This window comes from Ailuropoda melanoleuca, chromosome 15, assembly GCF_002007445.2.
Source record: "Ailuropoda melanoleuca isolate Jingjing chromosome 15, ASM200744v2, whole genome shotgun sequence".
NCBI lineage: Eukaryota > Metazoa > Chordata > Mammalia > Carnivora > Ursidae > Ailuropoda > Ailuropoda melanoleuca.
Window position 1 is genome coordinate 87937053 of NC_048232.1, and position 27928 is coordinate 87964980.

Consider the following 27928-nt stretch of genomic DNA (forward strand, 5'->3'; position numbering starts at 1 on the left):
GGCGGGGGGCGGCGAGCCGAGGCGGGATCCGGGCGGCGGGTTCCGGACGTAGACGCGGTGGGCGTCCTGGAGACGAGGCCGGCAGCCTGGGCCCTGCGAGGAGCCGGGGGCTGCGGGAGGTGGCCGCGATTCATGCCCAGGCCCAGGCCCAGGCTCAGTAGGAGGAGCGCGGGCCCGGGCCGCATGGCGCCGCCTGCCCGGGAACCTGGGAGCCACTGGGGTCCAGCCAACGGCCTAGTGGGGCGGGGGGCGCGGGCCGCGGTGTCACGACCCTGCAGCAGCGAATGGGCAGGGCTTCCGGGGTCTCCCGCCCCCTCCCACGCCCGCGTGGACCTCCAAAGCCCACTGCTAATGGAACTATCGCGGCCCAGCTTCCCAACCGCCAGCCTGCCAAGGCCCCTTAGCTGGAACCCCCTGCCCTGGGGAAAACCCAGAGGGACTGTGAGCGCCCTGAGAGCCCAGGCAGGTCCGACTCTGGGTTTCTTGCTTTGCTTTGCTTTTCCCTCTTTCTTAGGTTGAAACCCCGAGTCCTGGCTTTGAGAGCTTTCTTCCTTTCTCACAGAAGCGTTTAACGCTGTCAATGTCCCCCCGGACACTGCTGAGCTGCCTCCGGCATGTTTGCGGTAGTTCGGGTATCTTTCCGTTAAAAATAGTTCTATTTCCCCTGTTGGGGTTTTGACCCGTGAATTCAAAGGAGTTGTTCTGTTTCCAGGTATTCGGAGTTTGTGTGAAATCCTACCGTTACATGGATTTCTAACTTAAGTCTGTCGTGGTCAAAGAATACATTCTATATGGTTTTGAGCCGGTTACATTGAGACTAGTGTCTGGAAGCTCTTACACCGGTGTCGTCTGCCTTGACGCCTTGTCCTCATGCACTTAAAACAGTGTGTATTCTACCGTGCTTGGGCGGGTCGTCCTACAAATGTCAACTCGATCGAGATAGTTGGTACCCACACGTGACATCTTCTATGTCTTCTCTGGACTTTCTCTAGGTTTTCCATTACTTGCTGAGAGAGGCTGTTCATCTGGCCTATGGTGACTGGCAAATTGTCTCTTTTACCCTTTAATTCTGTCCCTTTGGCTCCATGTATTTTGAGGCTCTATTAGATGGATACACATTTGTGGTTATGTCCACATGACTTGGTCCTTTTCTCATGATGAAATGTCTCTGTTTATCTCAGGTAATGATCTTTGTTTTGAAGTCTAGTTTACCCGATATTCATGCCAGATGATATGTCGATTGTATCTCCATAAAACTGGAAACGAAAATAGCCATGCTAGCCTTTTAGGGTCACTGTCTCTATGGCATGTCTTTTTTTCATTCACTTCCTTTCAGCTGATATATGTCTTTAATGTAAAGTGGTCTTTCGTACTCAACGTTTAATATGGTTTTATTTTCTTACCCATGCTCTCTCTCTCTTTCTCTCTGAGTGCACCACACACCGAGGATAGGCCGTGTAAGAACAGAACAAGGCAGCCATATGCAAAGACGGGAGATGGCCCTTACCAGGAATCGGATCATGTTGGCACCCTGACCTTGGACTTTCAGCCCCAGAGCTTTGAGAAATAAATGCTTGCTGTCAAACACCACCACCGCTGTGCCCCAGTCTATGGGATTTTGTTTTAGCCGTCTGAGCTGACCGAGACCACAGGAAAGGGCAGGGCTGAAAGCTCAGACTGGGGTCACCGGAGGCATGTAGGGAGGAGGCACACATAGAGAAGGAGACAGACTCTGGTCTCCTCCAGTATGTAGGGGTGCCACGGACAAAAAGACAGAGAAGCAGTGGTGGCAGTGGGGCAGGTGGGAAACCAGGGGGGTGTGGTGTCCTGGAAGCCAAGGGAAGAGGGGATTCAAGAAAGGAGCAGCGTGGCCTGCTGGGTCAGAGCAGCTGAAGATGTGGAAGCAAAGGCAGCTGCTGGGTTCGGAGCTGNAAGGAGCAGCGTGGCCTGCTGGGTCAGAGCAGCTGAAGATGTGGAAGCAAAGGCAGCTGCTGGGTTCGGAGCAGGGAGGCCTTCACCGTCCTGGACAAGCACAGGGTCCGTGGTGTCTGGTGGGGATAACCATTTAAAACTCTGTGCAAGTTTTGCAGACATGGTAGAATAGGTAAGTGGGATGGAATGCAGAGGAGAATGGGAGTGTTATAATAGATGGAAGATGTCTGAAAAGATAGAATAAGTAGCAAAGAGCCCCCACGTGCCCACGTCGCAACTAAGAAGCGTGCCATGCAGTGCAAGGCCTCAGTGCACCCTGCAGGAGAGAGTCCTGGGCCTCATTGGTTGAGGCACGGATTGGTCTGAATCCCGTGTTTGCTATTGTCTCGCGTGCTTTAGGGTTTGGGCAGGACCCAGTCCCTCAGCATATATTGTTTTGCGTATTAGTAAAGGGTTCCTAGTGGGACCCCAGTGCAGATTTGCTTGCACAGCGTGGTTGTGAGCGCCATTCGGTCTGACTCAATTCCATAAATGACCTCTAGTCATGCGCGTGAGCAAGGCTGAAGGTGGGACTCTGAAGAGCTTGAAAGGGACTGCTGCCCTAGGGCTCCCCAGCCTCCCAAGGGACTCTGTAGTGGGGTTGCCAACAGGGTCCCCGGCAGGGAGGAGCCCCCTGGAGGGGGTGGGGGAAGAGTGAGACGGTGAGCGAATCCCGGGCCGCGCTCGGGCCCTGGGCCCAGGCTCGGTGCCTGGTGGGGGAGGCCGGCGGGCCCCCCAAGGCTCCCACTGCAGCGTACCCCCTCCAGCCCAAGCCGGGCGCTGCAGGCGCGGACCCCCTCGGAGCGCCCCGGGGCGGGGCCGGCGCTGCTGACCAGTGAGCGAGCGGGGGAGCGCGGCAGCTCCGCCCCTCGGTGTCCGTCCCCCGCCCCCACACGGAAGGCTGCGGAGGGACTCGGAACCCGGTACCGGCCCCGGTACCGGCCCTGCCACGCCCGCGGCACCATGGCCTCTCCTGCGCCGCTGCGCGACTGCCAGGTACGTGGAGGAAGAACCCGGCCGGGCCCCACGGCCCTGGGATGGCCTGGCGCCCGCCGCGGGACAGGACTAACCTGCGCGGGACCCGAGGTCGGCCGGGGAACCGGCCGTGAGGACCTGGCGGATGTCCTGGGCGCAGGAAGGGACCAGAGCACCTTCCCGTGGGACCCGGACCGCGTGTCTCGGCCCCGCGGAGATCCTGGGACCTAAAAAGCATTAGTCCTGGCCTGGCACAGCGGGGACGTCTGCTTGCTTCGGACCCTCCAGGGTAGGGAGCCCAAACCCAATTTGCAGATGAGGAAGGTGGAGTTCAGGGGACTTGCCCCCCTAGTCATGCAATAGGCAGTCTGCGCTGGGGGAGCAGAAGACATTTCCCCTGCTGGGGGAGTCACAGGTCTGTGAGGCCCTGGTAGGGCACCAAAGGCAGCCGTGAGGGTGAACAGGTCTGAGTCGTGTGATGATGCTGAGAGGAGAGGAGTTGTTTTGGTGGTTGGCAGATAGCCTTGCCAGCCAGATGGAAAGACCACCCTTCCTGCCATGCCCTAGCGCTATACCGCTTTTCTGCCCTCCCAGACCTCTCCCTTCAGCCTTACAGGGACTTCCATGTCCTGTATGTTTGCTTCCCCAGCAGACACTTCACAGTTGCCCCCTACATCCTCTGCAGCCCCATGTTGGGCCAACCAAGGGTCTGACGAGGATGTTACCAGGAAGTACACAGCTACTTAGAGACCCCTGGGATTTACATCAGGCTCTCCCACCCAGGGCTCAGCTTCCTGTGCCCTGCGCCGTCTATGAAATCCGAGAGTCCGTGCCCTCGAGGCTGGGGCTTACAGAAACCCAGACCGGGTGATGAACTTCTGCATTTGGAGATCTTCCGTGCTTGGGGGTTGGGGTGTATGTTTACGTTTGGAGGATTACATGGGTATTCTCTTCTCGCTGTGTGTAGGCGTGGAAGGATGCGGGGCTCCCACTCTCAACGGCAAGCAACGAGGCCTGCAAACTGTTCGATGCTACCCTGACCCAGGTATGCCTACCGAGCAACGCAGTGGTCTCCGCTCTGAAGGCCCATGGTGGGGTTTTTAAAATTACTGAATGCTTTTAGGTAATACATTTTTCATGTTTAAATGTTCTGGCATCTCCAACAGCTACACTTACTTATGCCACAAAATAAACCGTACTTACGCACGCGAGCAGCTGTGCTCCGCACTCCCATCTCCCACGGTGGGCTTCGATTTCTAGCCAGACGCACATACCATCTGACGTACTCTCCACACAAAGCTGGCGGATGACGACCACGAGCTGGCTCAGTCCTCGAAGCTTCCAAAGCTTTACACCTTTATCAGCACTCCTATTTTATAAGCAGGGAAGCCCGTCAGCCCTGTGGCGACCCAAATCTCCCGGTCAGCTTGGGTATAGTTGGGCGTCTTGGGGACACAAACATGCTTCATCATGCTCTGAAGCCCCACAGCCACCAGCTTGGAAAGTGGTGAGTGCTGTTTTCAATATCATGATGAATTTAGCAACCCGTTACAGTGGAATTTATGTACTCTGGGCCCTGGCTTGGAAGCGTCTTTGCCAACCCATGGCACGGCTGAAAGGTGCCCCCAGCGATGGGTAGGCAGCAGCGGGATGGTTATGATGATCTTGACTGTCCCTGGGCATCCCCCTGTGGCCTGCTGAGGGTTTGATAGGGGGCCTCTCCACTTCAGGCCTGGGGCCCTGTAGTGGAGCTAGTCTTTGAACATATTGCTCTCACCTTGGCTGTTCCGAGACGCTCTGCCATGATACCGGCAATTTCTAACACCAACGAAGGAGCCTATAGTTTTAGAACTAGGAGGGTTTCAGCAGCGAGGTCCAACTGCTCTGACAGGTGGGGGAGCTGAGGCCCAGAGAGCTGAGCTGGCTCACGCACTCGGGTGGAGCAGGAGCCGGATGCGCATGGGTCTGTATACGCCGATGGAAAACCAGAGCTGTTCTCCATCACGAGCAATGAGAACATTACCTACTAACTCCACCCACACAACATAAGGACTGAAAAAGCTTCTAGAAACCTAAGTAAGAAGAAACAGCCAGTGAAATGCTATTAGCTTGCCCAAGGGCTCCACTGTGCACATGTGAGCTCTGTTTGTGCCTTTCCTGCACCTTTCGGCCTTGGTAGAGCCCTTGATTTGTTCCACAGCCCGGTCCACCCCCACCCCCGCACGGCTGGTGTATATTCTGTCCCGTGGATCAGCGTCTCTGTGCTGTCCTGTGTTAGGGCCTGGGCCTCTGAATCTCTGCACCGTCTCCCCTGTGTCTTAGTTAAAACACACTCAACTAGTTCTGGGTAGATGTAAGTTAGACACCTGATATGACACATTTTAAAATCCAGTGCATTATTACGGTTTTAGGATTTTTAAAAAAACGAGCATTTTCATTTATTTTTATTTTATTTATTTTCTATTACCTAACACGGGGCCCACACTCACGACCCTGAGATCAAACACCTGCGCTGAGATCGAGAGTCAGAGGCTTCATCAACTGAGCCACCCAGGCGTCCCCCAAAATAGGCATTTTTGAACAAAGAATTAGAAACAGATCTACCAAATTGTCAAAAATGGCAATGGGGTGAGATTAAGTTTGATCATTGGGCTTTCATGCCTCTTTCTAACTTTTTATCGTAAATGTTTAAAGTTCTTTTTTGGAAGGAATGACTAAAAAGTGGGAAGTTTCCTATTATGGTGCCCGGTTTCAAGGCTCGTCTTATGGCTAAAGAAGCCGCTGTTCTGGGCAGGTCACCTGTCAGGAAGAAGCTTCCTTTAGCTGTTTCTTTTCTGGAAACGGTGACCTGACCCGCTCCAGAAAACATGCCTTCAGCTCTGAGTGTTCCGTCTCTTCACTTGAGACCGACCCAGGTGTGGTCCCTCGGCATTCAGACTGGCAAATCCCGAATTCTCTAGAAAGAAAATCCAGATTAAGACACATGCCTTCCTCAACACGAGCTAAGGACTCCCTGGGGACAACTTTGTTTTGCCTTTTCTATTTTAGTATGTAAAATGGACCAACGACAAAAGTCTTGGCGGCATTGAGGGCTGCCTGTCAAAGCTCAAAGCAGCAGATCCAAACTTCGGTGAGTGATGCTGTCCCTGAGTTGAGCCCCGTCTTGTGGGTCCAACACCTCTCTGGTTCCCTGACTGCGAGACTCAGCTGGCATGGGGAGGGCAGGCTGGTGGCAGTGGTCGGGCTGGCATTTGCACGGAGGCAGGGCAGGAAGGCGACAGCCACTGTTGGGCTGGGGAGAGCGGCTGCTTTCATAGAAATGCCGGGTTCCACAGAAGGCATCTTCCTAATTTCTTTCCCTCATTGTTTGTCAGTTCTGCATGGAAGACACCGATCCCATTTCTCAGAGGAGGAAAGGGAATGAGAAATGTATCCAGAATCACCCAGCTGGTAGGGTGGCTGAGATCACATAAGGCTTTCTGTATCTCGGTCCTGCCCCTGGAACACAAGAGGTGGTTACTGCAGCCTTTCAGGACCCTGCTGAGACCTTAGCCACGGAGGCCTAGTGACATCACAGATAAGCCATGTGTGCCACAGGCCTAGGGAGGTCAATCCGGTGCATTCTGGAACCCCAGGAGGGAGGCCCCACGTAGAGTGAGGTTCCAGGCCTGGGTAAGGACGGAGGAGGGCAGGGCAGCAATCACCACCGCTTTCCAGGTCCTGTTGAGGACAGGGTGCACAGAATGGGGTAAGAAGGAAGCTGAGCCCAGCCTATAGGGGACCAGGGGCCAGGAGTGCTCTCAGGCACGCTGAGCAGACCTCAGGCCCCAGGATAGGAGCAGGGGCCACACGGGTGGTCCCAACACTACACTACAGTTGGGTCCTCGGCCTTGGGCCTGGGCCGGTGAAGGAGTTCCAAAGGCCAGCAGACACCGTGTGTCTGTCAGGCTGGGGGCTAGGAAGCTCAAGTAGGGCCTGGGGGTCTGCAGACCTGCCAGCAAGGCTGCTACAAGGGCCACAGGCATATACTCCCAACCCCCATCCCACCCCCAAGCTCTCCGTGCACGGGAGTAGCTCAGACCCACTGTGTTCCAGAGACCAGCCCCCAGCACTGGATCATCTGCTGAGCACTTTGCTGGAGTCTCTGTGTGGGTGGTAGTGAGTGGCAGCTGATGAGGGAAATTAGGGGTAGAGGGCCACGGGAGCCCACAGGCAGCCCCTAACCAGTTCACCCAGTGAAGAGGGGGAAGACGCTGTAGACACTGGCCCTCACCACAGCGCCCTTGTTAGAAAAACACTGGTGGAGGCGCAGAAGGCTTTGGGGATTGCTGCTCCTCCGTGTGTGTGGTGAGGGGCCCTGCTGAGCTCCTGACTGTCGCGGGGGCCCAGCACACATTGCACTAGCCGCCTGGCTTGGCCCTCCTGGGACGGGGGGTGTTGATCTCACACTCTGGCCGGGCCGGGCGGGACAGGGCCGGGTGGGGCAGGGCCATCTGAATCACCAGTTGCTCTCCGACCTTTCACCAGCGATGGGCCACGCCATCTCTAATGGCCTCGTGCTGATCGGCACCGGCAGCTCTGTGAGGCTGGACAGGGAGCTGGACCTGGCTGTGAAGACGATGGTGGACGTTGCCCAAGCACAGCCGCTGACGCAGCGGGAGCAGCTGCACGTGTCTGCAGTGGAGACCTTTGCCAAGGGGTGAGGGCCTCCCTGGCCGGGCGGCACCCTAAGACCGCATGGGGCGATGCTACGGGCTGCCCGACGCCCGCGGGAAGGAGGGCTTGGGGATGGTTCACACCCTGGCATCCGCAGCCGTCTCCCTGCCTGCTGCTCTATCTTCACCTGACTGCAGAAGGAGGAGACAGTCGGCTAGGATTTCCAATCTAGCCTTCAAAGCACCTTACTTTATCTCTTTAGCTGAGTTGGTTATTATGTTTGTTACAGAAATAATAGGACCACGTTACAGAAATACATAAGAGAGAAGAAAGCACTCACCCTATGCTCATTGCCCTAACACACCCTCGTGAGCGTTTGCTCATACCCTTCCAGGTTGTCCCCTGCCTCCACTGTCTCCACAGTGGTCGCCCCCCCCCACCCCGTGTATGGGTGTCGTGATCCTGGATCCCCTCTCCGGGACAGCCCCTACGTCTGCTCAGGCAGGGGAGATGCCCCGCACAGCTAGGTGACCTGAGCGGATGGCACAGTAACCACGCTGTGCCTGGCCCTTCCTACTGGGTCGGTGCCAGTGGTCAGCCCGGGGTGGGCTTGCCCCCTACAGACTTCCTGCAGCTAGTTCGCTGGCTCAGGAAAATTGTCTTTGGCAACCTGTTGAACCAGTTTTTTGGTTGGTTTGAATTCCAGACTAAAGCTTCCCACTGGTTTTTCAGTTTCACGAGCCACAACCTAACATAGAACCTTTTGTGTGTGGGTGTGTATAAAATATTCTCTCTCTATTTCTATTTGCTCTCTGCCCGCACCTCGGTCTCTCCCTCCCTCTTTCTCCCCTCCCCTCTTTATATATTATATATATTTCGACTGAACCAGTTCAGACTCTGCCCAGAAGCGAGGCCGTTTCACGCTTCACGTGGATGAATTACACGTTCAGTGCTGCTGAGAAATCTCTCTTTGGCTTTCAGGAACTTTTCCAGAGCCTGTGAACTGTGGGAACAGATTCTCTGGGACCACCCAACAGACATGTTAGCCCTAAAATTTTCCCACGATGCTTATTTTTACCTGGGCTACCAGGAACAGATGCGAGATTCTGTGGCTCGAATTTACCCCTTCTGGACCCCCAGCATTCCCCTGAGCAGGTACGCGCCAGTTGGAAATCACATCGTTTCTTTCTTTTCTTTTTTTTTTTTTAAGATTTTATTTATTTATTTGACACAGAGAGACAGCCAGCGAGAGAGGGAACACAAGCAGGGGGAGTGGGAGAGTAAGAAGCAGGCTCCCAGCGGAGGAGCCTGATGTGGGGCTCGATCCCAGAATGCCGGGATCACGCCCTGAGCCGAAGGCAGACGCTTAACGACTGAGCCACCCAGGCGCCCCTGCATCGTTTCTTTCTTCTTCTCTCTCCTCCACCCTGAAACCATGGCAACGGTCCTGGCCCTGCCCTAAAAATACTGANATGGTTTCTTTCTTCTTCTCTCTCCTCCACCCTGAAACCATGGCAACGGTCCTGGCCCTGCCCTAAAAATACTGAGCCTCCTGCGGCTGTTCTCCTCATCCTTGAAAGTGAAAAGATCTCTCCTTTTGCTCGTCATCCCATCCCATCTCGCCAGTGAGGCGGTACCGTGTGTATCGGTCAGCCCAGGGTAGTTTCTGCCGCAGTAACAAACATCCTTGAGATCTGACTCTGCAAAGGCTCGTTTCTCACACATACTACACACCTGTCTTGGGAGGGCTGAGGGCCCTGCACCCTGTCCTTGTCTCCCTCCTGCATCAGGGACCCAGTGGATCTCGTAGGTCACTGAGGGAGAGAAGAGGGCACCCCGGGGGACCCACAGTGGCAGGGCTCAGAGAGGAAGGGACGTGCTCTGTCCCTTCCAAGTCATTGGCCGGAGCTGGTCACCCACCCACGGGAGGCCGGGAATGCAGCTCTGCTCTGTGCTCGGGAGGAGAGGGAGGCCCGGCATACCTGAGCCACCCTAGTGACCGACCACCACACAGAATGGCCTCCATTGTGTCTAATCACAGGATGGGGGCGCCTGGGTGGCTCAGTCAGTGAAGCGTCTGCCTTTGGCTCAGGCAGGTCATGGTCCCAGGGTCCTGGGATCGAGTCTGCCATTGGGCTCCCTGCTCAGTGGGGAGCCTGGTTCTCCTTCTACCCCACCCCGCATTCATGATCTCTCTCTCTCTCTCTCACTCTGTCTCTCAAGTAAATAAAATCTCCAAATAAAAACCTCACAGGATGGTTGTGAAGGTCAGACGGACTCATGGGTTGGAGAGCTGTGTTAGTTAGGATTCTGTAAGAAACAGAACAAAGAGGGTATGAATATTTATAGCTGTATCATTTACATATATGTACATGGGGGGAGATGGGTTGATTTTAAGGAATCGGCTCATGAAGTTACAGGGATTGGCAAGGAAGTCTGAAATCCACAGCCCGCGCCAGCAGTCTGGGGAGTCAGGCAGGGTTTCTTATTTGAGCTCTGGACGCAGAATTCCTTCTTCTGGGGACCACACTCCTTTCTCTTACATCTTCAACGGATTGGGTGAGGTCCACCCATATTACGGAGGAAAATGTGCTTTACTCAGAGTCTACAGATTTAAATCTTAATCACATCTGAGAAATACCTTCATGGAAGCATCTAGACAGTGTCTGACCAAACTCCTGGGTACCATAGCCCAGCCAAGTTGGTATGTAAGATTACCCATCACAAAAGCCTAACAATACTGGGCAAACCATGAGCATTCCGTACAAGTGTAAATGCTGAAGGTTAAATGACTCCAATCAATATTTAAAGGAAATATTTAAATATTTAAAAGACACCTATAAATATTTAAGAGAAATATTTGAATATTTGAAAGAAATAAACATTTGAAAGAAAGGTCTGGAAGCCAGTGCACTAGGATGCGGCTTTTATGAATAATGAGAGCTAGACTTTGTAATGCGTGGTAGTAAAGATAACATCTGAGCCACAAACAGGAACTCCGTAGCTCTATCTTGTTTTCCCATAATCCCACAAAACTGCTGGAAAGAACGCTGCTTGCAGCCCGGTGCTCCATGCCAGTGATTACAGTTGAGAAATCGTAGCGCGCTTCTCTTCGGGGAGTGTCTTCAGGCTCATCCCTGGCTGGGCCCAGGCCAAGAGCGAGCTGGACAGACGGGTCCCAGCCTGCAGCTGCTGGGCCTGGGGAGGGGCTGTCCAGTGAGTGCAGGCTCAGGCCGGGCTGGGCGCGGGTGGTGTGCCCCAGCCTGCACTCACAGCGGCTTCCCACGGAGGTGTCCTGGGCTCTGCCTCTAAGGGGGAGCCACCAGCCGNACACCTCTGCCTCTAAGGGGGAGCCACCAGCCGGACGGGAAGGAGAGGGCCCCCGTATCCTCAGGGAGGCAGTGCGTTGACGGGGGTTACGGTGCGAGTCGCAGAGGGACCTGCTGTAGAGACGGGGTTTGGGGGTCAGGTGATGAAGGTCACGGCGCTGCTCACCAGCCAGAGCAGCCAGCTGTTGGGAAGCACGGTGCCCGGGGTGGTGCCTGGCCCGGGGCGACCCCTGGCTGGTGCTGGGGCCGGGGTCTGTCTCCTGGGGCTGCTGTAACCAGGCCACACAAGAACGGGGCAGCTTAAAACGACAGACATTCATGCTCTCAGAGTTCTGGAGACCACAAGCCAGAAAGGAAGGCGTCCGCAGGGCCGTGCTCCCCCCCAAGGGCTCTAGGGGAGAGCCCTTCCTCGCCTCTCCTTAGCGTCTGGCGGTAGCTGGCAGGCCTTGGTGCTCCTTGGCCTGTGTTCCTGCGGCTCCATCCTGTGTGTGTGTGTGTGTGTGTATGTGTGTGTGTGTGTGTGCGCATGTGCGTGTTCAAGTCCTCCTCTCCTTTCTCTTGAAAGGACACCGGTCATTGGATTTAGGGCCCGCCCTCTCCCTGCAGGACTTCATCTCGACTGCATCTGCAAACACCCTAATTCCAAATGAGGGTGTATGTTCCAGCATCATTTTGCGGGACACGGTTCAGCCCATACTGAGGGTAACAGTCCACTTTTCTTGAAGATTTTTTCTCTCTTTTTAGCTATGTGAAGGGCATCTATTCCTTTGGATTGATGGAAACCAACTTCTACGATAAGGCAGAGAAGCTTGCCAAAGAGGTAAGAGGGCCCTTGCCGAGGGGCCGCCCCCTCAGGGAGGGGCGTTGGGTGGGCAGAGCACACACGACCCCCCACTGGTCTCCCTTTCCTCAGAGACCCCTTGGAGGGGCTCTCTCTGCAAACTGCCTCCACAGGCCAGGAGGGTGAATGAGACTGGGGGAGGCTGCGTTCGCCTCTCCCTCAGGGCCCCACGGGAGGCAGCTCTGGGCTCCCCCAGCCCTGTCTGTCTCAGTCCAGTGCTTCACGGAGCCGCCCCATGATTGCAAACAAAGGCTGCCTCCAGGAGGGCTCCATCCTGGGGGCTGGGCTCCTGCTCCGGAGGGAGGGAACCCCGGTGAAGGGTGCAGAGGAGTGTGGTTTGGCTAAGTGCTTCCTGTCAGCCGGTCCGTCCCACCATGCTCGCCCGATGGGCTGGCTGGTACCCAGGCGCATGGTGGGCGCCCCTCAGCAGGGGCCCAGGACCAAGCAGCAGGCTGCAGGGGTGGACCTGGGGCATGGGATGTCCTCTGTGGCCCTTGGAGTCCCTGTCCTCCAGCCCTTCTCCTCACTGGAGTGGAAACTGAGGCCGGGGGAGGGGCTGTCACGCTTTCCGGCGCCTGGCTCAGTGTGGCACACCCACTCTAATGTGCTCATGCCCTCTACCACGAGGCACTCATCTCTTCATTGTCCCGAGGAGGGGCTCACAGCTCAGAGAGAAGCCAAGGCTGGAGCCTGCTCAAGTCCACGCAGCTCAGGGAGGGCAGAGCAGGTGCTCAGCCGGGCCACCTGACCGGACCACAGTCCTCTAGGCTGCCTGGGCCAGACCCGGCTTCCCAGCATCCCCACCAGTGTTCCTCCCCCAAACGTTGCCCTAGTTGGCCCCCAGTACCCCTCCCCAGGAGGCAGCCAGCACCCCTTGGTGGCCGAAGAGCCAGGAGGTTTCTGAAATCTGTTCTGGTTATAGAGATGGAGCCCAGACTTGAGTGCAGGGTGATGGTTCCCTGCTGCGTGGTGGTCTGGGCTCCATGGTCTGGGTAAGCAGGCCACACTGTCCATGGGGTCAGCCATAGGAAGGTGCCCTGGAGACCATGGCAGCTGGACCCCCTTGTTGGATCTTGTCCTTCTGGGCACCCAAGGGCAGGATGGTTTGAGAAGCCAGAGGGCTGACAAAGGTGCAGGCTTATGCCCCACTGGGAACAGGAGGTGGTGACATGAGGAGCCCCTCCCTGCTCCCTTCTTTCCCCTTTCTCCTGCTGCACCCTCTCCTGCAGGTGCCACGCTCTGACCCCCACTCCAGTCTACCAGAGGTGATTACTGAGCAGGGCCCCACGGTGACAGTGACCACCAGGCCTCCAGGAGAGCAGGGGTGCACTGCACCTGGCTCCGCAGGAGTCTGGAGAGGCCTCGTGGTTGTGCTGCGTGCCATGCGTGCGTGCGTGCGTGGGCCCAGCGTCTGCAAGCCAAAAGCCAGGGGCAGGAAGAGCAAAGGGCTTCTGGCAGGGGAAGCCCTGCCTCAGCGGTCAGGAAGCCTGGAGCCGCTCCATAGGCTGACGCTTAGGGCGGAGGTGGGCGAGGCAGGCCCTGGGGGCAAAGGCTGGGTGGGGAGGGGGCGGGGACGGACCCGGTGGGCGGTTGTGTTGCGCTTTGAGACTTGACAATGAGGGGGGGCGGATCTTGGGAGGAAGCTGGTCAGGAGCCCGTCACAGAGGGTGGGGCCTTAATCTTGGAGGCTGCCCGGCTCCCTTCCCTGAGCTGCAGCCCTTGCCTGCGCCCAGCATGAGAGCAGTCATGGATCCCTTCTCGGGACACCCTATATCCCCAGGCCTGCTCAGCTGTGCCCCGCTGTCTCCCTAAGTGTCCTGGTCCTGCAGGGCTCTGCTCCAGGGTGCCCCTTGTCCCTAAGGGCACGTTCTTTCTTCCAGCGTCCCCACACGTGGCCTGGTGCAAACAGTGGGTGGGAGCAGAGAGGAGGGGGTTGCTGGGGACCACCTGTCAGCATAGACCCCATGGCAGGGCCCAGGCCAGGGACTCTGCCTCTGGGAAGGGCATGGGGCACTGAGGCAGGGGGACTGGGGGAAGTCGTGATCTGGTGTGGAGGACCTGGGCTCCTGCGGATTGTCCGCTGGGCCACTTCAAGCCTCAGCCTACTGCTCCGTGCCTGGCACTTGGGAGATGCCCAGGACGCATGAGCTGAACACAGGAGGAAAAGAACACTACAGTGGGAGGAATCCCACCTTGGGTCCTGCCTGCCTTGCCGGTCACTGTCAAGCTCGCTACTCATGTGAGTGCCTATCATTATGAATAGTAAGAACATCAGAATTAGCCCAGAAGGCCATTCATGGACATGTGGTTGTCCGCCAGGGGCAGCCAGGAGCCCGCGGGACACTTGGCAGTCTGCTCGGCATTCAGACACACCGCGGCCACTTCACCTCCACCCAGGACCAGACACACCCAGGGAGGAAGGCGGCGTTATGCTCCCTGGGGGGGAGACAGGCCCAGAGAGGCCGGTTGGCATGTGGACTCAACTGTGTGCAGGAGGCCGTGGAAGGACCCAGCTGTGGTCTTGAGCCAGTCAGCCTGCCTCCCCGAGCTTAGTCCCTCACCTTTGAAATGGGCAGTGATATCCTCACCGGTAGCAGCGCACAGATGGGCAGCAGGGCTGGACTTGGGGATCACTGTTGCGTTGACCCAGAGCCCAGGGCCCGCACTTGTGCTAACCTCAGTCACCCATCCAGCGCAGGCCCCTCATCCCTGCGTCACTTGGAGATGCGTTGTCACCAGGCAGCCTGACTAACCCACATTATCTCCAGTCGTCTTCCACCCCCTCCCCGTGCAGGCTTTATCGATTAACCCCACGGACGCATGGTCAGCGCACACCATTGCCCATATTCATGAGATGAAGGCAGAAATCAAGGACGGACTGGAGTTTATGCAGCACTCAGAAACCCACTGGAAGGTACGATCTTGTCCACAGGTCATCTGCCTGGAAAATCCCACGTATCCCCTAGAGTTAAGCCGAGGCTTTATGGACCGCAGTTTCAGAGTGCAGCTTAGCTCTGGGAAAACTTGTGTTCTGCTTAGAGGAGTTTCTGTCAAGCCGCAGTGTCCCCTGGGAGCCTCATGGCTCCCCAAACCTGCCAGTGTTTGGCAGGTGATTCTTTTTTTTTTTTTTAAGATTTTATTTATTTATTTGACAGAGATAGAGACAGCCAGCGAGAGAGGGAACACAAGCAGGGTGAGCGGGAGAGTCAGAAGCAGGCTCCCAGCGGAGGAGCCTGATGTGGGGCTCGATCCCATAACGCCGGGATCACTCCCTGAGCCGAAGGCAGACGCTTAACCACTGTGCCACCCAGGCGCCCCTTGGCAGGTGATTCTAGAATAGGTTTTGGGCTGGGGCATTTGGTGTAAAGGAACGGATCAGAAAATCACCAGGGGCACAAGAGCCTGGCCCCGGTGAGAACCTGGAGGGCCCTGAGCTGCCCCTTCAACACCACCAGCCAGCTGGCTCAGCACGGACTCCTGTGGAGCAGGGCTGGTAGCCCTCCTTCCTCTGTGCGCATCTCTGGTCCCCAGGGTTATCTCCGGCACACGGTCTGGCCACCTGTCCAGGTGTGGTCTGCTGCCCTGCCCTTCTCTGTGCCCTGGTGGGCTTCCCAAGGTCCCGCTGGCCGAGGCGGTGAGTCTCTGCCTGGCTCCGAGCAGCAGGGGCTCGGCACCCGAGGGAACCATGAAGAGACCAGGAATCCAGCAGGGAGCAGGCAGGGACTGGCACAGCCCCTGCATCCCTCCGAGCCGCCCCCTGGCCTAGGGCATCCCAGTGGGAAGTGGGAGTGGAATTGGTAGAGCAGGTGAACAGGTGTGAGATAGCTTTTGAGAACTACGATCCCGTGAGGTTCATGCACAGAACTTTTGGAGGATCCACAAGCACCGGGGATGGGACAGGCACTGGGGCAGCCTGAGCCAGAGCTAGGGGAGGGGGACAACGGGTGGAGCCCTGCCTCAGGCTCCCCCAGGCAGATACTGCTAGCTCTTGCGAGAGCACTGAGTCTGGGGTTGGGAGCGCAACCGTGTGGCCACCCTCCTAGCTGAGGGCTGGGGGCTTGCCCAGGCAGACCCGAGGGAGGCCAGGGAAGGCCTGGCCAGGGCCTTCCAGTGTGTTCCATTCACGTCTCTCCCCCAGATGCTGTGATTTTCCTGGGTGTTGGAGGCCTGGCTGGACCCTGGGGCAAAAAAGTGATCCCTCTGAGCCTTGTTTCCTCATTGGTACACCTGCTATTGTAACAACTGTGATGCCCTTGGCCCCAAATGAGTTCCCATTGATGTTGGTTCCAGACACGTGCAAAATGAGGCGGCCCAGGCTGGCTGGCTCATCTCCCAAAGGGCGCTAGTCCCCTGATGTTTGCATCTGTCCGCTACCATGGCTTCGGACAGCCTCTGGCCTGGCAGGACAGCCCTGGGGTAGATGGTGTGACCTGAGGCTGACTTTCCTCCTCCTCCTGCCCCAGACTGGAGTTCAGTCAAGAGCCCACCCTGGGAACCCAACTGAGAGTCCAGCCTACACTTCAAGTGGAAGTGGAGTGAGCAGCTCCCCAGCAGCCCATGGACCACACCATGATAGGGGTGCTCTCAGGGATATGGAAACTCAGGGGAGGCATTCAACCCCATTGGACTTGAGGGGGAAGTGGTCAGGGAAGGCTTCCTGGAGGAGGCAACCCCTGAGCTGAGTATCGAAGGATGCTAGGGGTTTCCCAGGTGAAGGATGGGGAGATGGAGGGTATCCCAGCCAAGGACCAGATGGAGCAAAGACACTAAGGCCTGCTGGGGCCTGTGAGGAAGAGGAGACACAGGCATCTGGATGTCCTTAAGCACAGGTGCAAGGTGGACATGGGCCAGGGAGGAGGTGTTGTCAGTTCTGCTTTCCAAGAAGCGGACTGTAGTGTCCAGGCAAGGAGGAAGCATTTGCGGTAGCCTCATAGAAGGAAGGGCTAGCATTCACGATGGGGTCCAGGGGTCCAGTAGTAACTGTCCAGGTGTCACCCCCCCTTATTTGTGGGCTTCGCCAGGAGCTGCGGGGAGTCCAGCCCTGGGCTCATCAATCCTCACGGCTTTCTTGGGATTTGGACACCCAGTGGGCCTCTGCATCTGTTTGTGGAATGGACTCATCACCCGTTTTCTCTCCTCCATGCATAAGGAGGGCTTGAGGCTTAAGGAGCAGGGTAACCTCGATGTCGGCCCTGCTGGCCTCGCCCCGGTCTCAGACTCCTTGGCAGTACAGGCAAACGGGTCGCCGTCCCTCAGAGCTGGCCCAGGGAATGTTTCCTGCACTCAAAGAGGGGTGGGAGGCTCTGCCCTGTCACAAAACCACAGCCAGTAATTTTTTTCCCCACAGGCTGTCAGATTTTTCTCTAATTCTCTCGTTCTTTCCCCAGGACTGTGATATGCTTGCTTGTCATAATTATTGGCACTGGGCTCTGTATCTGATTGAAAAGGTACGATGGCCATCTGTCTTATCCTATGTAGATGTCCAGAGAACTAAATCTCTTTCTACCTTTTGCTCTACCCTGGGGATAACGTTTTGTGTTTTCACATTTAAGTAGTGTCTGGATGTAATGGAGCATTCATGTTTTCAAACAGCTTTTCATGCTTAAACCATGTTAGGCATTTTTCACTGTCTGGACATGGAATCACGTATCTTGTGTATCACCTATGGAGACAGGTTAGACTGAGCGTCCTCTGCTGCTGGAGTGAACGGCCAAGCCCCCTTCCCCCCAGACTGTACCTGAGGGAGCCATGAGACCCTCCAAAGCCTTTGTCCCAGTGGAAGCTAGGGTGAGGGGAGCACCCTTGACCCCAGTGATTCTGCCACTGGGTCCCATTTATAAGGGACCTTCTTGTAGTGGTGCTTATCATAGAGAAAAATCTAGAAGCTCCCCAAAAGGCCAAAGAGAGCTGCTTGGAAGGTGAGGGCCCGCTGTGATCAGGGTCTGGAGGAAAGCAGTGGTCCGCACTGCACGTACCCTAAGGAAAATAGAGGGGAAAAAGACTAGAAGAAATACACGAGAAAGCTCGTAACGGTTTGACAAGCACAATGGGGAAAATAAGGCCTCGACAGAAATGGTCCCTTAGGGAGCAGAGGCCTGCGCTGCCCCACCCAAAGCACGGGTACTTCTGCTCAGCCACCCTACGGCCCTCAGGCGGCACTGCCCGTGCCCCGTGCAGGGTGCCGGGGTGGGGGTGGGGATCGGCTTTTCAGCTCATTCCTCAGTGTTACATTTGACCTTCGCCACATGGTGATCATGGGAACTTGATTCTTCCAGGGCGACTACGAGGCCGCCTTGACCATTTACGATAACCACGTAAGTGTACTTTTGCACCCAATTCGGTTGACCAAACATTTGCCTTTCAGTCTCCAGCACATAGTTGAGCCCGTCAGTATCGTCTCAGCCAGAAACAACAGCTGGGGTGAGAACTCCCTTCTTGTGTAAGACCTCGTGGGGTTCATTCTTGCCCCAAGTGGTGGTGTAACCGGGACGGGGTGAAGACACTCCGCGACGCTGTTCAGCGTGGGCGCCGGTAGAAGGACACCTCTAAGTTGGTCCTTTCTGAAATCCCCGACTTTTTTCTAGTCATTTTAGAGGCTTTTCTTGGGTGGAACCACTGACCTGCCCACGGGAATTTTTTTTTTTTATTTGAAAACACACACAAAACTTGCACTGTGACCATTTTTGAGTGTAGGGTTCCGTGGCACTGAGGCCACTCACCGCCCCCACGCCTGTCTCCAGAACAGACTGCAGCCCCACGCCCACTGAACACGACTCCCATTCCCCCTCCTCCAGGCCCCAGGCAGCTTTTAAGAGAAAAGAAGCCTGACTCACAGCTCCTGGGAACCTCTGTGCATGCTTTGTAATAGAAGGCCAGGGTCACAGAAGTGCTTGGGGCCTCAGGCTCTCACCCCTGAGGACACCACTCAGTAAAGTGTCGGTTGAGTTCTGTCAGGATTGTGGGGTGACAAGGGCGGCTCCCCCAGTGCCATGGGGTACGGGCCAGCTGAACGCAGACCCGGGAGCGGGCGCCATGGCCTCCCGCCACCATGGTCTGAGGCCGGGGTCGGGAGGTGACAGGTGCCAGTGCCCAGCCTGTGCTCAGGGCTGGGGCTCTTTCTCTGGGTCTGGCGCCCGGCGCGGCCCAAGCCCTAGGCAACGGGCTGGTCCTGGAAGTTGAGGTGAAGGGGCGATGGCGGTGGGTCCTGCTGGCTGAGGGCTGGCTCTGTGCAGGCCCCACACGCGGCCTCCTGCAGCTCCTCACGTGCCCACCCACCCTTGTCCTCCAGGTCCTCCCCAGCTTGAAGGCCAGCGGAGCGATGCTGGATGTGGTGGACAGCTGCTCCATGCTGTACCGGCTGCAGATGGAAGGTAGCCCGACCTGTGCACTCCCCTTGGCTCCTCTGTGCTCTGTCCTCCCACGGAATGAGGGGAAGGAGCTCATTCTTGAGCCACTCCAGGTCCTGTCACAGACCTGAGCGGCCTGCCTGTGTGTGGCCTTGGGTCCCAGCTCTGCAGCCACCTTCCAGCCCACCTGAAGCCAATGGGCTCTAGGCTCCACTCCCCTTTCTTCCAGTTCCCATCATCTCTGGGTGTGCAGGCTGAGGCTCCGTGCCCTTCCCACCACCTGCCCACCAGCCCCGCAGGGCACGGCTGGCAGCTGGCCACCTGGCTCTGGCTGCTGCCTCCTTTCCTAGAATAAGAGAGGTGACCGTTTCTCAACTCCCTAGGGTTTCTCAACATGGTCACCCCACATTCTACAGGTAGCCTGGATAGTGTTGACCACAGCTCTGATGCTTCCGGCCAACAGCCGGGGTACCAGATGGTTCTCCCCTCTCCCTCAGGCCCAACAGAGCCAAACCTGTATTCGCTCTAGGCCCTGGGTTGGTGGGACAATGTGGAGATGAGGGCCTGGGCAGGGCAAGCTGTTTCAAGAAAGGATTCCCAGTGCGGGTGAAAGATGAAACATGGAAGAATGTGCGGGGTTTTGCCAGGCAGAGGTGGGAAAAGATGTGGTGGGCAGAGGGCAGCCTGGCCCGTGCCCCCAGCACAGAAACCAGCTGCCTGTTACAGGACGAGTGACCAAAGACAGGGTCCGCGTGGTCCAGGATGAGGCGGGCAGCTGGAGCCCATGTGCGGGAAAGGCAGGTCAAGAGTCTGGCTTTTACCTGGGTCTGCGGGGAGCCTCCTAGACTAGGGCCGGGCAGGCTCCCGTCTGCCTTTGAGCGGCGGGGCTGAGCCCAGGTAGGCCAAGGCCCGCACTCCTGGGCCGGCTCACAGTGTTCGAATGGTGAGGCTGCAAAACTGAAAGCTGGGCGGTTTGTCGAGGGGCCTGGAAGAAAGGTGGAATCCTGTTGACCCTGAGACCCCGTGAGCCCTCCACCTGCAGAGGTGGAGCTCGAAGCTGCCTGGACTCTCTAGGGACCCTGAAGCCTCGCGCCTCCGTGCACATGCCGCACAGGTTGGGGGAGGCTCGGAAGGACAGTGGTGGTGCCAGGGGCGCGTGGATGGAAGGGGAAGGCCGCTCGCTCCCTCACCATCCAGAGTGGGGACTCAAGAGACCTGTCCGATTGGATGGGCTGAGGGACGGAGGTCAAGGGCAAGGTCTCCACGGCAGGAGGTGCCCCTGAGAAGCGGGAAGAAGTAGTAACTTTGAGGAATCGGGGGGGGGGGGGAGGGGGGGGGGGGGGTNGTGGTGCTGGGGAGCAGAGCAGGAGAAGACAGCGTCGAGCGCTGAGAAATCTCGAGCCGGGTGTGAGAGAACGGTACTTACCAACTCCGTGGGGTCTTATCGAGCCCTATTAGGTATCAGGAGCCATACCAACGGTAATCCTGGGAAGAATTTTAAAAATGGTTTGGAGGTTCGTCAAAGGGGCCAGAAACTTCAATACCCTTCATAGTTTTTTAAATTTGTTTTCTACCATATGCCTCTATTGCTTTTCTACTTAAACCAAGTTAACATAACCTGGGCCCAGAGGCCTCAGAGTGAGGCCGGGGGCCCCCTGCCAGCCCCGCTCACCCGCCCGGCCTCCTGAGCTGGAACGTACGGGCCTCTGTGGGCTGTGGGGTACAGGAGGCCCGTGCGCAGGACACGCTCACACAGGACGCTGGGCCTGTGGGTTTCTTCCCTATGTCCTCAGGGGTGTCCGTGGGTGAGCGGTGGCAGGACATCCTGCCCGTGACCCAGCAGCACAGCCGTGACCACATCCTGCTGTTCAACGACGCACACTTCCTGATGGCGTCCCTGGGAGCTCGGGACCCCCAGACCACACAGGAGATCTTGACCACCCTGCAGGATGCCAGCGAGTACGTGGAGGGGCCAGGGCCCTGCTGGGAGGGCAACGGGTGCCGGGGGCGGGCCGAGGTCTGCTCTGTCCCTGTCCCTACCCGCCAGAGAGGCTGGGGGTGGAGGCCCCACTGGTGAGCGCAGCTGTAGGGATGCCCGTGGAGGGCGGCTGGTGTACAGGTGTGTGCTCCCACGTGGCTATGTCCCGCAACAGCACGGTGGTTCTCCTAAGAGACAAAGTCACCTCTCCATCCCGCGGCTGGGGGCGGGAGCTCCCGTGTCATGGGTGCAGCCTCCCACAGTGGGGATGGTGAGGCTCTGGGACCAGAAAGCCCTGCTGCTGACCATCTGAGGTCCTGGACAAAGTGCTTCTCTGCTCTGAGCCTCAGTCTTGTCATCTGCCAATTGGGTTCAGTGCCTGCTGAGGCAGGCTAGCAGGAGAGGGAGGTGCGGTGACGTGGTCACACAGCTCCCTGGCATGGTTCCTGGCATTGGTGGGAGCCAGTTTCCATCACAGCAGAGGCCAGAGAGAGTCCAGGGAGGTAGGGTCCTCCGTGGCACAGGCCACCAGGGAGGCAGCCGCCCCTCGTCTCCCAGCTGGAGGGCTGGAGCTGTGGGAGCCACGACCCCTGGTGCTGTGTCCTGGGGGCCATGCTTGAGCTGGCCACCCCCACAGCTGCCCGCCCACTCCTCCCAGAGCTGTGCCGCAGGATCTGTGCGCCTCGGCCGGGGACGCAGTTTCAGGTGAGGTGTCCACAGTCCGGCGGCAGTCATTTCAGCACAGGGAAGGCCTGGGGAGGCGCCAGCACTTGAGTATTTGATTCTTGCATTTAGGACAGGCTTGCAGCAGGCTGCCGCCATGCCCACAGTCCCCACGACCCCTTAGCTGCCACCCGCAGGCCGGCAAGGAGACATAGGTGATGACAGCCATTTGCCCCAGCGTGGGGGCCAACCCCAATGCCAGGCTTTTCCTGCATTGCGTGCAAGCCTGACAGCTCGGTGAGGTTGGCACTGTTACCCACACTTTACAGCGGAGCAAACTGAGGCCCGACGTTGGGGCATCTGCCTGAGGCCGGGTGAACAGCACAGTTCAACCCTGTTGGCAGGCTTGTTCCACCCAGGGTCAAGAGAACCCTGATCTCTCCCCTTCCTGGCCGCTTCTCCTGTCGGCCCACCCGCCGTGTGTCAGGCACAGCGCCAGGGACACCCGAGTCCGGCGGGGAGGCAGGTACGCTGACGGACAGGCTGAGGCGCCCTGCGGGTAACCGAGGGCGGCTTCTTGGCCGGCAGGGCACCCGGGGAGAACTGCCAGCACCTCCTGGCCCGTGAGGTGGGGCTGCCCCTGTGCCAGGCCCTGGTGGAGGCCGAGAGTGGGAGCCCTGACCGCGTCGTGGAGCTGCTTCTGCCCATCCGCTACCGCATCCTCCAGCTCGGGGGCAGCAACGCCCAGGTGAGCGCCGGCCTCGGGCCACAGGCCGCTGGAGCGCGAGCACGGGGGCCCGCAGTCTCCCTCGGGGTTGGGGCCCGGGCCTGGGGTGCCCAGGGAACGTGTCCCTGAGAACAGGCCTGCCCACGGCGGGATGGGGGCTCCCATCCCTCACCCCACGGTACAGGAGCCTAACCGGCCCGACTGACCTTCCAGAGAGACGTCTTCAACCAGCTCCTGATCCACGGAGCCTTGAACTGCACGTCTGGCATCCACAAGAACGTGGCGCGGTGAGTTCCTCGCGCACACCCGCGCCGGGCCTGGGGACATCTCTGCTCAGAGCTGCCCCTCTCACGCGGGGGTCTCCCCGTGGGCTCCCAGCCCTGAGGCTCCCACTTCCCTCCGGTTGAGGTGGTTCCCGCCTTTGAGGTTGTGAGGACGTGAGGCTATGGGGTGCTTGGTTTCCTTGTTAGCATGCTCGACTTGACCACCGGGGTCCACCCCACCCCCAGGCCTGTCCTCCTGCCCTCCCCAACCCTCTGCTCAGCCTGGCCGCGCTGAGCTGCAGTTACCCTGAACTTCCCGCTCTTTCAGGGCCCTGGGCCTTTGCACGTGCCGCACTCTCTGCCGGGGACGCCCTTTGTCCTGGGCTGTGCGGGGCTGCAGGAGGTGGGGGAGGGGGCAGGCAGACCCAGGGCCTGGCCTTTGGAGCTTACCTCTCATGTGGGAACACTAGCAATGATCTCTTACACACACACACACACACACACACACACACACAGAGCAACCTGCCATGGGGGGGGGCGGGGCGGGGCACGTCACTCTGGAGGCTGTGGTGGAGGCTGAGCTGGCTGGGAGTCAGGGAGGGTGGGTGCCCTGAAGAAGAGAGAGTTGAGAGGAGGCCCGAAAACTTGCAGATTTGACCAGGCCCAGTGGTTAGGTTAGAACGAGGAGGAGCTGGAGGGTTAGGGATGTAGGGGCGGGGGCACCCCAAGAAGAAAGCTCTGCAAAGCCCAGCCCTCGCCATCAGCCCGGGAGCTCCCACACCCCAGCTCCCCTTGCCCTGCATGGGGCGGCTGGGTTCTGTGCCAGTTCCTGCTCCGGGGGTGAGACATGACCCCTCCTTGTGGGTCCCCTGCACCCCACTGGAACACCAATGGGAACTGGGGAAGGGAGGGGCTGTGGGGTGCCTGGTGGGTAGAATAGGGGTCAGGAGACCCAGTGAAGTTGGGGTGGCCCTCGGCTGAGCCCTGGAGGTCAGGTGAAAAGGCCCAGGGTCTAAGCGCAGGCTCAGGGGGTCCATACTGCGTGAGACCCAGCGGCCCCAGCAGCACTTCCAAACTAGGCAGTGCAGTGTTCTCAGCACTGAGACAGGTGTGCGTGCTCTGGATGCTCTGGAATTGGCTGAAACTCTGGAGCATCTTGGACACATGCCCTCACTGTTCACCCCTCCATGGCCATACGCAGAAGCTACACACCTTTCTTTAGTGGTCACATCGCTTAGAGCTCCAGGCCACGGTGTGGGTGTGAGTTGGCATCTCAGGTTGGCAGGGAAGGTGGGGCTCTTTGGACAGAGAGGCTGGCTGAGGGCAGGAGCAGGGGAGCTGGGGCAGGTGTAAGGGGGGGCAGGCCATGGGGGGTAAAGGATCCCCTCTGAGCTGGGAGGTCTGCCTGTGGGGGTGCTGGGGGACAACATGCTGTGCGGGCAGCTTGGAGCAGATGCTGACCACGGAGGGAAACCTGCTGCTGTGGGTGACAGGAAGCTCACTCCCCTCCCCTCCAAGGTGGAAACCCTGTGCCCCCCGCCCATGGGGTCCCCCCTCCAGTGCGGCCTAGCCCCTTAACCCCACCCCCACCCCACAGAATCACTGTTGTCAATTGTTTGGGGTCTTTGCCTTAAATACTTGGTTTGTTTAAGCTTGGGTTTCTCCACACCTTGTCTCCTGTCACTTACCTTCCGAGTCAGCCTCAGACGTGGCTTCCCCAACCCCCCTAGACAGGCTCTACCCTCTTGTCTGGAGGGTGGATGGGCCCCCAGCTTCCCGAGGCAGATGAGGCCACAGTTATGTGCTCACCCAGTTATGTGTCTTGGGGACAGTGTCGACATGTTCTCCAAACACCGGATGTCCTGGTGGTGCACTGGAGTCCCCACCTTCTCATCCTTGACCCCCACCCCCACCCCCCCAGTACACTGCCTTCTCCCTGGTCCCCCTGCCAAACCCAGCTCTCCTGCTGTTGGGCTCTGTCCCTCCTGTCCATCTCAGCCCCAGCCCGCATTGCCTGTCCTGCCTTGGGGCCCAGGGACCACGGCGCCCCACATCCTTCTAGGAGGTTCCATTACAGACCCTGTCCCTGTTTCCGCAGGAGCCTTCTAATGGAGCGTGACGCCTTGAAGCCCAACTCACCCCTCACCCAACGGCTCATCCGAAAGGCGGCTGCCGTCCACCTCCTGCAGTGAGCTGGGCCTGGCCCCTCCCCAGGGTCAGATCAGCTGCCCCTGCTCCTAGGGTTAGAAGCATCTAGAGCCTGTTAGGGCTGTTGAGTGATTTGCAGCTTTAAGCAGAAAGCCCCGTAACCAGCAGCATCACAGGAAGTAGGGACACGGATCAATTTTAGACATGATTCAGAATCTTGTAATCCATCTTACAGGCCACGGTGCAGTTTCAAGCAGTGAGAAGCGATGCGGGCAGTGCTGTTACCACTTGCCAGGCAAAGCGTATTTTCCCAGGGGACTCTTACACCTCCTGGTGTTCAAGAGTTAGAAGGCGGGGTCTGCTCAGCTGGGCCGGAGAGTCCTCCACACAGCCCCTGGGGATGCCCCCCTACCCCTGAGGCTGCCCTGGGATAAACCCCCTCCTTTTGTCTTCATCATATTCTAGATATGTTGTCCCGTCTTTTGGGTGAGAGCACCCATGGGGAGAAGTGACTTGCCCAGGGTCACAGCTAGTGGAGGCCTTGCTGAGTTTCACCTTGGACCCCCCAGCTGCTGCACCCACTGCCCCCAAAGAAGCACAAGCATGTGGGGTGGCCCTCTGCTGTCTCTGGAGAGTTCTGCAAGCTTCCCCAGGGGGCTTTGGTGTTGCCGATGAAGGGACCGCGGGTACGTGGTTTCCTTTGCCAACTAGGACTTTGAGCACACAAGTGCACATGCACTGAGCGGGCACACTTTCTGGGGGGTGTGGATTGAGCTCAGGGTTGCCCTGTTGTGGCAAAAACCAAAGTACTGTGGCATGGAGCTTTACCGAGATCTGAGCCAGTTTTCTATCTGCCTATCTTCTTAACCTGGCCCCAGTGACACTCCTGAGCAAGCCGCTGATTTCACCGGAATGTGCTCGTGAGGGGTGATCCCAGCCCCCAGATGTTTCTCAGGTTCCTTCAGTGTATGCTGAAATTAGGTAGAGACTCAGGAAGGGGGCAGTGGAGACCTCCAAACCGATTAAACAAATTTCTGAGATTAAAATAGTTCATTGGTTCCTTTGACTGTTGCTGATGGCACCTTTCATCTTCTCCCACGTGCCAGGCCTGGGCTGCGTCCTGGGGAGACAGGCTTCTCCTTGAACTTGGGAGTGGGGACGGGGCAGTGAGTCAAGAAAATAGGTAATTACAATAGGATTTCGAGAGAGGCACTGTCTCTACCCAGGAGCTAGGGACACATGCCAGAGGACAGCCTGCCTTCCCATCCTGAGCTGTCCCCTCACACCCCATCTGCCCTCCCCTCTCCTGGTTCCAAGGAAGACACAACTTGGCCAGGGAAGCAGAAAGCCTGTTCCCTCCTCTGGGAAGCCCTCATCTCACCCACCGCAGGCTGGCAAGGGTGCCCCCTCTGTCCCCCAGCCCTTGGCACCTGTGTTTGCTATTACCCCTTCCTCTCCTGCTGTGAACTCCTCAGGTCAGTGATGGCATCTGTCCCAGCATCACAAAGCACACGGCCTGCACTGAGCACCTGTCAGAGGATGTTGGTGAATGAACTCATGCATGGAGACATGACCTGGGGGGAGGAAGGAATGAACCTATGATGGGCAGGCTCATGATGGGACAGATGGATGAAGGCACTGTTCAGAGTTAGCAGCAACAAGCTATGCGTAACTGGTGCAGACACTGAGCACCTCCTGTGTGCTTCCAGGATACAGGGAGAGGAGCACCGGGAGCGTGGGTGTTGGGGACCCTCACCCCCAGGAACATCCATAGGCTGTGGGGACCTGGGCCAAGCACCCCCGAGCTCTTGCTGGAGTTGCCCTGTGATTGAGTCAGGCATGCGTAGGCCTTCGGACCATCGACTGGGCACGGGCACCACAAAACCAGCTGCTGTCTTCAGGAGGCCCTGCTAAGTGGAGGGAAGCCTGGAGCTCCCAGGCTGGGGGGCCCAGCAAAGCCAGCCTGCTCGAGGATGAGCAGGACCCCAGGAGGCAGCTGGGAAATGACCTGACCCAGTGCTCTCCTTTGAGCCCCTCTTTCCTGGACTTACGGGGTCCTCGAGCCAGTAAAATCTCTTTCTAAAGCCAGCCTAAAGATGGTTTTCTGTTTCTTACAACCCAAAGGCGGATTCCTGCAGCTGGCTCTGCCTGGCATCGCCTTTTCTCTCTAGTTAAGCAGACACCTGAACAAAAGGCAGTGGAATTCATGGGGTGCCTGGGTGACACAGTTGGTTAGGGGTCTGATTCCTGATTTCAGCTCAGGTCGTGATCTTAGGGTTGTGAGATCAAGCCCCACATCAGGCTCTATGCTCAGCGTGGAGTCTGCTTGAGATTCTGTCTTCTTCTTCCTTTGCTGCTCCTCCTGTTTGTGCTCTCTCTGTCAAATAAATACATAAATCTTAAAAAAAAGACAATGGAATTCAGAAGGGATCCCATGGACAGAGACTTAGGTGGGAAAGGATCCAGCACATCAGAGTGCAGTGGGAAGCCAAAGCCTACAGAGGGAGCCCTTTGACAGAAAAGAGGTGTGGGGATGCCAGGACAAGACAAAGGGGATGCAGAGGGCAGGCTGGGCTCCTTCCAAGCTGCTAGACTCCCCCCAGTCCCACTCCCCAACTCCTGCCCCTTCAATATCCAGTGCCCACTCTCTCAGCTCTTGCCTGGGGCCCATCACTGGGCTGCATGAGGCTGGGGGACATCACCTGACCGAGACCCCACCCTGCCTTTTAGGGGCTCACAGTCTCATGGGGAGCTGGACTCAGGATCAGAAGTGGAGAGGGATCACAGCAACATAGGGTGACTGGTGTGGATGGTGTGAAACCAGAGACACAGGAATCCAGATGCCAGCCAGCCTAGAAGACTTCTTGGTGTAGGTCCTGGGCTCAGGATGACTGCCCCCCAGACAGCTCTCTACCCAACCTGCCCCCAAATAAATAGCTCGTTATCATCCCTGAAAATGATGCTCTCCCTCCGGACTTCAGACCGTCCCAGACAACACCCTATGGGGTATCCCAAGCTCCTCCTTCCCGCA

The 27928-nt window shown here is 57.8% G+C and overlaps 2 protein-coding genes across 6 annotated transcripts in view; one reads left to right on the plus strand and one right to left on the minus strand.

Annotated features, from left to right (window-relative positions):
- PKDREJ (polycystin family receptor for egg jelly) overlaps positions 1-940 on the minus strand; it is an 8426-nt gene extending 7486 nt beyond the window's left edge. The window contains exon 1 of the mRNA XM_034643693.1: positions 35-940. Coding sequence (XP_034499584.1) covers positions 35-185 — 151 coding nt within the window. The 5' untranslated portion in view covers positions 186-940. The remainder of the gene's footprint in view (positions 1-34) is intronic.
- A 1886-nt stretch (positions 941-2826) lies between these two features.
- TTC38 (tetratricopeptide repeat domain 38) lies at positions 2827-25945 on the plus strand. Of its 5 annotated transcripts, none has more exons than XM_002922837.4 (14): positions 2827-2967; positions 3914-3991; positions 5995-6076; positions 7474-7645; positions 8584-8757; positions 11676-11751; positions 14567-14686; positions 17160-17219; positions 18048-18086; positions 19061-19142; positions 20912-21077; positions 22348-22507; positions 22700-22773; positions 24848-25945. In XM_002922837.4, exons 1-14 carry the CDS (start codon positions 2935-2937, stop codon positions 24939-24941), a joined length of 1410 nt encoding a protein of 469 aa, XP_002922883.1. In that variant the 5' UTR covers positions 2827-2934; the 3' UTR covers positions 24942-25945. The 5 variants fall into 5 exon arrangements, with proteins under 5 accessions (XP_002922883.1, XP_034499443.1, XP_019658907.1 ...); XM_019803348.2 differs by lacking the exon at positions 2827-2967 and adding an exon at positions 3031-3235 and having other exon boundaries at positions 3914-4069; XM_034643551.1 differs by lacking the exon at positions 2827-2967 and adding an exon at positions 3032-3235.
- The last annotated feature ends 1983 nt before the right edge of the window (positions 25946-27928 follow it).

Excerpts from the sequence above, each read along its gene's own strand:
- TTC38 (XM_019803347.2), top strand. The coding sequence starts at position 4,253 with ATGACGACCACGAGCTGGCTCAGTCCTCGAAGCTTCCAAAGCTTTACA. Across the intron at positions 8,758-11,675 it reads CCCAGCATTCCCCTGAGCAG|CTATGTGAAGGGCATCTATT; the intron begins GTACGCGCCAGT and ends CTCTCTTTTTAG. Across the intron at positions 19,143-20,911 it reads GTACCGGCTGCAGATGGAAG|GGGTGTCCGTGGGTGAGCGG; the intron begins GTAGCCCGACCT and ends CTATGTCCTCAG.